The sequence below is a fragment of the Xiphias gladius genome, chromosome 23, assembly GCF_016859285.1.
Source record: "Xiphias gladius isolate SHS-SW01 ecotype Sanya breed wild chromosome 23, ASM1685928v1, whole genome shotgun sequence".
Lineage (NCBI taxonomy): Eukaryota > Metazoa > Chordata > Actinopteri > Istiophoriformes > Xiphiidae > Xiphias > Xiphias gladius.
Window position 1 is genome coordinate 14,681,565 of NC_053422.1, and position 9,835 is coordinate 14,691,399.

General features: G+C 44.0%; 1 protein-coding gene across 1 annotated transcript; it reads right to left on the reverse strand.

Annotated features, from left to right (window-relative positions):
* Window positions 1-124: 124 nt before the first annotated feature.
* On the reverse strand, window positions 125-9,656 carry ankrd13d (ankyrin repeat domain 13 family, member D). The gene is made up of 16 exons (XM_040120409.1): window positions 8,806-9,656; window positions 8,526-8,661; window positions 8,321-8,445; window positions 8,012-8,057; window positions 6,917-7,060; window positions 6,519-6,708; window positions 6,124-6,190; window positions 5,643-5,724; window positions 5,397-5,458; window positions 5,143-5,273; window positions 4,880-5,037; window positions 4,320-4,433; window positions 3,776-3,948; window positions 3,485-3,564; window positions 2,606-2,839; window positions 125-665 (listed from the first exon to the last, which is right to left on the reverse strand). Exons 1-16 carry the CDS (start codon window positions 8,887-8,889, stop codon window positions 602-604), a joined length of 1,890 nt encoding a protein of 629 aa, XP_039976343.1. The 5' UTR covers window positions 8,890-9,656; the 3' UTR covers window positions 125-601.
* Window positions 9,657-9,835: the final 179 nt, after the last annotated feature.

The following is a 9,835-nucleotide window of genomic DNA, read 5'->3' on the forward strand; positions in this document are numbered from 1 at the left end:
TTTCCATTGTTGACGTGAAGGGCTGAAGAAACTTTAAAAATATTATATGACAGATACACATGAATCTCATGTTACTTTCTTTGCTCATAAAAAGTAAAGAAGCAAACATGACCATAATCCAGGATGATCATTATTCTTTATTTTTCACACATAGGAGTAAGCCAACATAAATGTTTCAAATGTTATAATCATATTTTTTATAAGTTATTCCATTAAGATTGTATTTTCATATTTTTCCATCATTATCATGGATCATGTTATAGGTTTAAAGTTTAAGGATCATTTATCACTCAATGAAGACAGCAAGACTGTGAAAAATACTCAATAAAAAAGAAAAACAAAGACACTCTCCCTTTTGTCTCCTCCTTTACTGTGGTGTGTTTCAGAGTACCTCTTCTCATTTCTCTCCTCACACTCATTCTCATTTGTTATATTCCGGTACTTTACGCTCTCCCGTAGCAGCCTTTGTGTGCGAAAGACAAATAAAATAATTTCTTTAATAACTTAATGTCTCAGGATTTAAAAAATAAAAATAAAACAGAATAAATTAAGAGGATATTTCCCCGAATGAAGACCTGACTCCATTGCTGTTGTTGTGACATTACTTCTCGGTGAGTGACAGCTGTAGGATCCGCTCCAGCTCCTCCTCTTCCTCCTTCTGCTTCCTGTGGCAAACATTAAGACATAAAAGGTCACCAGTCAGACAAAAATTAAAATTAAAATGAATTAAAATTACCGCTTTACAGGAATAGATTACTCTTCCTCACCATAACTGAAGTTTTATTTCAAACAACGAACAACAGCTAATGATGTTATTCCTCCGTTTGATCATATTTGTACATAACATTTTAAGTTAAAATAAACAAAAAGCTAACGTTACAGAATGGTTTGATTTGGCAGCATATCAGTTTTAATTCCTCTGAACGGTATATGGGAGCATCTGACCATGTTTATAGTGCTGACCTGAGGGTTTTACTGTGTGCAATGGCAGGGAGGGGAAGTCTGTTGCACACAGCAATGTTGGCAGGTTGTTTCAGGTTGTCTGTCTGACACACTTGTTGATGAATGCTGCTCTGCAATATGAGTATGGGATTTGAACCATTTGCAAAGTTTGTATAGTAAGCTACCATAGTCTAATAGTCGCATGGTAGCATTAATGGGGTTTGGAGAAGGCGTTGTTTGTATGTTTCAGTGAATAAGATAAGCTCCAGTAAACGGACACACAAGAACAGATGCGCTAAAAGTACCGGGTTCCTGCAGGTATTTTTTTCTAGTAGAGTTTATTTTCAATTTTATTTTATTTGATTAAATGCTTTAATCTCAGTTTCACAGTATTCAACCCTAGTCACAGATTATAGCGACCGAGGGCAACACTGTACTTGAAATTCATCAAGTATCTTGTTTTCCAATTTCGCGTTTCAAGTTTCCAGAATATCACAAACAAATCTGACTTCTTTAGCCAATCAGTCGATAATTACTCAGCCACTGCCTGACTGTCAAACATCACAAATACCAGGGCTACTCAAACTCGTCTACTCACGCGTGTCATTAATAGGGCTGCAGATAACCGTTAATTGATTAATCCACTGATTTAGTCCATAAAATGTCAAAACAAATTGTATAAATAAATAAATAAAAAGAGCAATTTCCAAGACTCCAAAGTTACAACGTCTAAATTCTTGTGTTGACTAACCAACAGTATAAAACCCAAACGATATTAAGTTTACCATCATAAGACGAAGAAAAGCAGCAGATTGTTACATCTGAGATGCTTGAACCAGCAAATGTTGGGCATTATGGCTTGAAAAATGACAGGAGCGATCAATTCATTATCAAGACAGTTGCCGATAAATATTTTTTCAATCGACTAACTGAGTAATTGCGTCATCATTGCAGCTCCAGTTGTGACCTCATCCTCGTTGCACCACCTCCTCATTAATGTGCACAACTAACAGCGTGAAGCGATGACACAAAGAGTTTGTTTCCTTGCATTTGGATGTTGGGAGATTTCGACACCCCGCTGTGTCACAGATGTCGTTTGTCTCCCTGCTGTGCTAAAACAGAGTCTGAGATGGAAGAGCTGGGGGAGAAGCAGGGAGCCTAAGTTCTCTAAAGCCCACACAATGCAGTCTGTGAACTGCTTTCTAATACATGCCATGATAAAAAAAATGTCTTTATTCTAATTTTTCATCTGTAACCATGGTGGTGCAGTGGCGTGTGGGTTTCCTCTGGGTGCTCTGGTTTTCTCCCACATACCAAAGACAGACAGGTCGGGTCCACAGGCGAGATTATGAGTGTGAATGACTGTCGACATGCACATTATCCCTGGGATAGACTGGCAAGCTGGATAAAGATAAGTATAGATAACGGATGAATGGACCGTCATCTTCTCCCTGCTTTCCTTGTGAGTTCTCTTTGGCTCTCGTGCATCTAAAAATTACTCACAAGAGCGACACAAACAAAATCAAAACTTCTGAAAACAACAAGCACTTGTTGTCGAGCAGTAACCACTAAGTCGAGCTGATTCGAATGTGATGTTTTTGTCTCAGGTAATCTAATGCATGGCAGACTGCTCATATTTGTCTTTGTATTCCTCCTGCTTCACCTGTCTATCTCTTCCTGCTCCCTGCACGACAGCTCCATGGCGATGCGCAGCTGCTCGTCGAAGCTCGTCGCCACACCCAACTGTCCTGACAACCGGGGATCAGTCACGGCGCTGTAGGAGATCGGGGAGTTGGAGGTAGGGTCCAACGGGGAGACGGAGGAGGGCTGGCTGGGGTCGGACGTGTCTTCTCCCTCTCTGCTGGCCAGTGAGATGGACAGGGACTCCTGAATCGCCCTGAGAAAAGAAAGAAATCCGTGGTATTAAGATTTAAACTGAAGTATTATTAAACAAAGAAGAGTATCTTAACAGGAAAGTTTCACTGCTGGGCTTCATTACAGGATGACTGGGAGTCGCTGTTCCCAAGAGGTGGAGAGAAAGAGCTAATTACTGAACTCTATTTAGAAGTCCTTAATTAAATTACTTCACAAGCCAGAGCTTCCCCTGAATAAGACTGAATTATATACACAATACAAATGCTCCTATTTACAATAAACTCTGAACAATCCTTTCTTTTCCTTATCTTCATTTTTGTTATTCTGTTCATAGTTCTGCAAAGTACAAGAATTGGAAAAAAAATAATCATCAAAAAAAAAAATATATATATACATATAAATGACATAGAAAATAATTAATATTTATCAACAGATATACTGAGTATCAGAAATGTGAAAAATCAATGTAATATATTTACCTGCTCATCTGTCTCTGTGGTTTCTTTGCTTGACCACTGAATTCATGGAGACTATTACTCAAGACCGAAAAAACCACTGATATACTCTATTAACAGTAGAGTTCACCTCGAGTCCTCCCTCCAGTTTGAGCAGAATGAACCAACCAGGAAAAGGAAGCGAGACAGGTAGAGTGTGAAGGTCAGCTCACCTCTCCAGCTGAGAGTCTTCCTCGTATAGTGGAGACTGGGGCACCGGGCGGCTGTTGGTCAGGGCCTCCCAGATGGTCACCTAAAAAAGCAGACATAAGTGTTTCAACTGCCTTTGGATGTAAGGGAATCCTGTAGGGACATCGTATTGCAGGGACGGTCAGTGACCAGTACAGTGTGTCATTTTGTTCTGACATGTAACTGTGACCTGGGTCAATGCCCGAAAGCAAGAGTGAATGATGCAACGAAATATGAATTCTTTGACGCAGACTGGTAACAGGCCTTGCTCTGACCTGGTCGCTCTCCGTGCCGGCGTCCAGTAGGCTCTGCTGGATGGCGAACTGCAGCAGGTTGTCATCCTCGTCCCTCATTGGCTCGCTGCGGCCCGGACCGAGGGTGGTGTAGTCCGGAGGGGGCTCGAAAACCGAGGGGTCCACCTCACAGTTGAAGAGAGGGGGAGACTGACCTGGGTGAAGACGGGTCACAGCGTTACCGCAGCTGGAAGTTACATGAATATTGTCTCAGAAACCCCCTTGTGAGCCAGTGTTCTGTTTGGCAACAACTATACCAGTCGCCATGCCATTTCTTCTCTAACTCAAATGCTAAATGATAAAGAAATATTATAATTGATACTGTTTAGTGTAAAAATGTCAGTTTTAGATTTCTGTCCATTACAGGTTACTGTAAGCAAGTCAGCACCTCGCTGATGTTTGATTGCTGGACCCCGGGAGGAGTAGGTGATCCAGATAGACCCTGAGCAATGCTTCACATTCTTTCAATCATGTCTGTGTGTGTGTGTGTGTGTGTGTGTGTGTGTGTGTGTGAGTCTACAGTTACCAGCTTCTCCAGAGCTCTCTGGTTCGTGAACCGTCACGGAGCTGACCGCCTCGTCGCAGCCGCACAGGTTACTGAAAGTCACTCTGGCATTCAACACGTGAAACAGGGGAATCTCTGGAAGACAGGCAGCGAGTTGAATTCACACAATGTCTTAGTGACCGGCATTGTGAACATGCCTCTTCAACGGGAATGGCTTGAAAAACAGGAGGCATAACCACTAAACAATCAGCATTTTTTTTTCCTCTCTTTTTGACTGATTTAAATCGCTGATTATCGCTGCAGCATCGGTGGCCAGTTACGAAGAAAGCATTCAGGAAGAATCATGAATGCCAAAAATTGTAAAATTTGTGTTTAATTTTTCATTATTTTAGTTCTAACTTGTCAATGTCAAGCTGCAGCTGTAGTCCACACCTACGGCTCCAGACAAACAGGCCTGGAGGTGGCCTGGAATCAGTGTTTCGATCAGCATGTGGGCTTGAACCCCGGTTAAATAACATCAAGACATCCACCTAGCTACCCACAGGAAACGACCCACACTGAGTTGACCTTCTCACACCCACCTATCTTGACAGGGAAGCCTGGCGGCAGGCGCAGGGTTATGAAGTCACGCAGCTTGGCAAAGTGGGCATTGGAGATGGCCATGAGGTCGATGATGGGCGTCACCTGCTCGGCCAGGGACAGAGGGTGAGTCTCACTCAGCCACAGGGTCGCTTTAAACCTGGAGAGGAGGCAGAGAGCGTGTAACGCTCTGGTCATTCATGTGTTGCCCATTTGGTAGCACACATCTCTGCTGGGCCTGTACGTTGTCATGACTTCACCACACCTCTGGACTTTGCTGGTGAGCTCGATGGGACGTCCGATGTCCCGGCCATTCAGGTTGAACTCTGGGTTGAAGTACTCCTCAGCTGTGATGGCCGTGGGGTTGTGAGGACTGGCACACTGGGACACATTACACTGACAGAAATGCCAAGAGGCAGCCATGAGTGCTATAAGATGCTATTTATCAAAAGGAGGAGGTGGCAGGTGGTGTGGGTGGTGTGTGTGGATGTGATGCGCAGGTACTGCGGAGACTCTTACCCCATTGTGAGCTGTGTGCTGTTCAGCAATCCCCAGGAAGGACTGCAGAGGAGTCTTTGAGCCTGAGTGGGAACGATGTGGAGAGATCATCATCATCAACAACCTCACATTTGTTCTATTTTTACTCCAGATTGTCTCTTTAAGGAGAGAACTTTTATTTTCTGGCCTATAAACAGTGGTTTTCAGGTGAAGAGCTGCAGCACCTGCAATGCTTTCCTACCACTACAAATATGTGTTTGTGTGCACCTTTGCTTCTGGACTTGTCCTGGTCTGATAGATGCTCCGTCCTTGACCGAGTCACCAGCTCCACATTGGTAGCACTGTAAACCTGGAAACATTGACACACAAAAAGGAAGAACTCTCACTTTTTTTTCAAAACACTCAGTTGTATCAAAGCTCCCTCAGGCTATTAAAATGTTTAATTAGTGCAATCAACGGGAGGTAAAACTTCTGTTTCGTGTAAGGATTAGGATTCTGAGTGTGGAGGGATTCAGATACATTATTCCTTGTGTAAATCAGACATATTGTTAAAAAGTATTCAAAACTATTAGGCCGGTTTTATTCTTAGTGGTAGATAATGAGCTCAAACAGCATATTTTACTTCTATTTTATTTAATAGCCACATGAAAATCTTACTAAACTTCCAAATGGTCTGAAGTACGTGTTTCAGCCAGCTTTACTACCTCTGAAAAACCGTCTGAACTAGGTTGGCTCGGCGGTCACTTACCTTGGCTTCGTACCCGCTGACCACCTCACTCTTCTCAGAACGCCAGCCCCAGATTCCCGACTTGTTCCTAAGCAAAAAAAATTTGTTTCATTTTTGTGATGTAAACTTTTTATGGTGAGGGTTTAGCTGAAAATGTGGGGAAAATTTCCAAGCCAATTTACATTACAAGATTTAAAGTTTTCTCATATCTAAACAGGGTGGAAAGCCTCAAACATAATAGAAAAAAAAAAAAAAAACTCCATTGAATCCAAACTAATAAAATACTTTGTGAATACTTTCAAAGTGAAGCAGATATGTGCACTTGGCTTGCAAACACAAACACATCGAGTGTGACCTCGATGAAGTGATTCTGGTTTGCATATCTGTGTACAGGTTGTGCAGGTTGTGCTTGTTACCGTTCGAAGGCAATGTTGCGTGTGTTGAGGTGCGTGGAGACAATGGGCGACGTCAGTCTCTGTGCCGTGTTCTCCTGCGACGGCTGCATGGCCGCCAGGAGGGAGGGGGCGTCACGGGGGGACAACACGAGCGGCTCCGTGTACACCACCTGCTTCTCATGGTCCACCTCCATCACCACCGCCCCGTCATCTAAGAGGCGCAGAAAAAGTTGGTAGCAAAGCATGGTGTTTTCGCCGTCAAGGGCCTAGTTCGGAAACTGGAAAACACGCATTGAAGCCTCTTGCAGAGTTGCTTCTGATTCTTTCACGGCGGAGGCCAAGTCAAGTTTTTCCATCACCCTCAGCCGTTCAGTTATTTGTATGTATGTGATGCTGTTCTCGGAGCACATGGTACGCACCCCCACCCTTGAAGATATAGCTGCGTCGCCCTTTCAGCCAGGTCATGTGTTCGAAGCCCAGGAGGGTGGTGTCCACGCGGAGGCACGAGCCACTCTTCCACACCCGGTAGACGTCGCTAGGACACACCTTTGACACCAAGGGCACTGAGAGGAGAGTTAAGAGGCATTTTAGAGACAGGAGACAAAGAGGCAAAGAGAAGGAGGTAACCAAACAGGGGGTGGGCAAAGGACAGTGGAAAGAAAAGCAGGTTCACATGGGGAGGTGAAACATTTTTCCTGGAAGATTTAAATTTAGTTTTATACATTACATATGCAATTAATCATTGTTTTCATTATCAATTAATTCACTGATCATACAACTAACCATCACAAATTAAAAAACGTGATGCCTTAAAAAAATGCTGGTTGTATTCTGACTAACAGTTAAAATACCCAAAGTATTCATTCTTTTCGTAATTATACAAAACAAGTAAGAGCAAACTCTAACCAGAAAAAGCCTATTTAATTTTTTTATTATGCAATGTAGTACTAAATTATTTACCCAACACGAGAAAATTATTCAATTCCAGTCGTACAATTCTTTATTAACAAAACTGACTGATACATGTATATTGTGAAATTGTTGACATTAGTCGTGTAACAGTGGCTCACAAATTTCTTGCTGGAAGTCATTAGCTATTGTAAAGAATATACACTAAGAAGCATTAAGGCATTGAGATTATATACATTATGATCTTTATCGTAAATACTGGTTGATAATGATACTAAAACTTTAAGCGGCAACATGTAATTAACTTTTTACATGAGCATCTTCTGGAGATTAGAGAAGGCAAAGTGAACCAAACAACGGAAACCACATTATTTTACTGAGCAGTTCTGTCAAATACATTTCAGATAACAGGGTAGCAAGAATTTGTGGTGGGTCACAATTTGAAATCAGCCGGCCCTGTTCTTTCAAACTGACCAGAGTGGACAGTCGCGTACAGTACGCCTATCAAGGTCTGCTGAGCGACAGCTGCTGCTGGGGGAGCTGTCCAACCGACGTGGTGCTGAAACTGACCTCTGTGGGAAAACACACTGATGAAACACACTCACCCCAACTGGTGAACTCCCACTTCATCTCCACATAGAAGTCCCGCGCCTGGAAGACACCAAGGAAAGTTTTTTTTACTCAGAGTAAAGCAAAACACCTTCCATGTTTTCCTACACTTGTGATTTAATAAAGCTTGAGACCTGTGTACACACACAACATGGTAACATCCGGTGACCCCGCTGAAATAAAAACCTTCCCACACATCTTCAACAAAGCTTTGAGGGAGTGGTTGAAGATCAGCTGTGTTGCTCTGTGCAACAGGTAAGGTGTCAGAACTTTTCATCAGATGGCCCACTGAGAGGCTGTTTCACCTGTCTTAGTTTGCTGAGCAGCTCCGGGATGCCCGCCAGTCTCTCAGTGGCACGCTTGTAGTCTCTGTACTGAAGCACCAGCTGAACCAGCTCGGGGTCCCCGGTGCTCACCGCCTCCTGCAAGACTGAAACATACATCCGCCTTTTAATGACCGTGGCTGCGGCCTCGGGACCGGAAACTGAGAGCCACAGCGGAGCAACTCACTGGTCCAGCCCTGTGCGTTGCAATGTGTCGGGTCTGCAGTGTGTCTGAGCAGCACCCGGGTTGACTCCAGGTGGCCCAGACACACAGCCAGCTCCAGCGGGGTGCGTCCCCTCGGGTCCGGGCGCTCCACATCCTCCTGCAGAACCGAACACACAAGTGGCATCAGCGCAATGCAATGCGACATAACGAACACATCTGTTTAAAAAAAAAACGAAAAAAGAAAAAAAAGAAAAAAAACCCCAACCAACCACCAGCTGAAAAGTTAACCCTCCTCACTTACCTCCTTCTTCTGCAGCTCTCGGTCGAGCTCCAGATACTGATTGTTCCAGACCAGAAAATGCAGGGGGAACGCTTCGTGAGCCATGGATGTCGTCCGCTTGACAGTTAAAACAGTTGTAAACCTATATTTGCAAAATGACTTCTGCAGCCAACGGGCAGCAGTGACACCACAGCAAACACAGCTGGTTTAGCTAGCTAGCTTCGCTCACAGCCGAAAAAGGGGTAAGCGCTGAAAGCAAAACGTGTGTCACTGGAAAAAGCCTGTCACTAAGTAAATCTATCCAAGTAGCTAGCGCTAGGGAGAAAACAAGCCAGAGTAATGTGTGTGCCTATTTAAATTAGTGGGCTGAGTTAGCTCGGCTAACTCAGCCCACTAATTTGATGTAGTAAGCGTTAACTAACGGCTAGGTTGGCTAACGTCAGCTAAGTGGCTAATAACAACATTGTTTCCTGCTCCCCTTGGCACCTGTTTTCCATTCTGCACAATGCAAGGCGACTAATTCAGCCGGCCAGAGATGCACCTCCAAGCCCGTTCATTTTCTACGATGCATGTGTTGCTGAAGAAACCAAAGGAGAAGAGGATAAGGGCGAAATCGCCGGCGGATGAAGTAGGCTAGCTGTCCGCTGATGCAGCACCCATCCCGTTTATATCGCAGGGTTGTTACGGTCTGTCAAAATAAAGCGAGGCACGGCCTTTATTCCAGTTTCACATCCAGGTCAGTCGAGTTGAGGGCGTCCGATACGATGCGGGGTGAAAGCTGTCCTGCCCGGATAAAGATCGTCAAAACCAGACCGCATCTGTCAGAGTCAGCCCCCTGTGCGAAACCCAGCTTTGTGAGGACTTAGTGTATTTACAGCTGCAGCAGCGGTATTTATTTGTTTTAGTTTGGCGTCGCTTTATTTCCAGGTTATGGAGGGAAGCTGGGTGGAGCCAGGAAAAAGCTGATATTTGATCCACCAGTGCCAATAAACTACGGGATTAACAGGAAAATCGAGCAAAACTAGTCATGTTGACACTGTATTTGTGCTAA

Excerpts from the sequence above, each read along its gene's own strand:
- ankrd13d (XM_040120409.1), bottom strand. The coding sequence starts at position 8,889 with ATGGCTCACGAAGCGTTCCCCCTGCATTTTCTGGTCTGGAACAATCAG. Across the intron at positions 3,949-4,319 it reads AGAGAGCTCTGGAGAAGCTG|GTCAGTCTCCCCCTCTCTTC; the intron begins GTAACTGTAGAC and ends GTCTTCACCCAG. Across the intron at positions 3,565-3,775 it reads CCGGCACGGAGAGCGACCAG|GTGACCATCTGGGAGGCCCT; the intron begins GTCAGAGCAAGG and ends CTGCTTTTTTAG.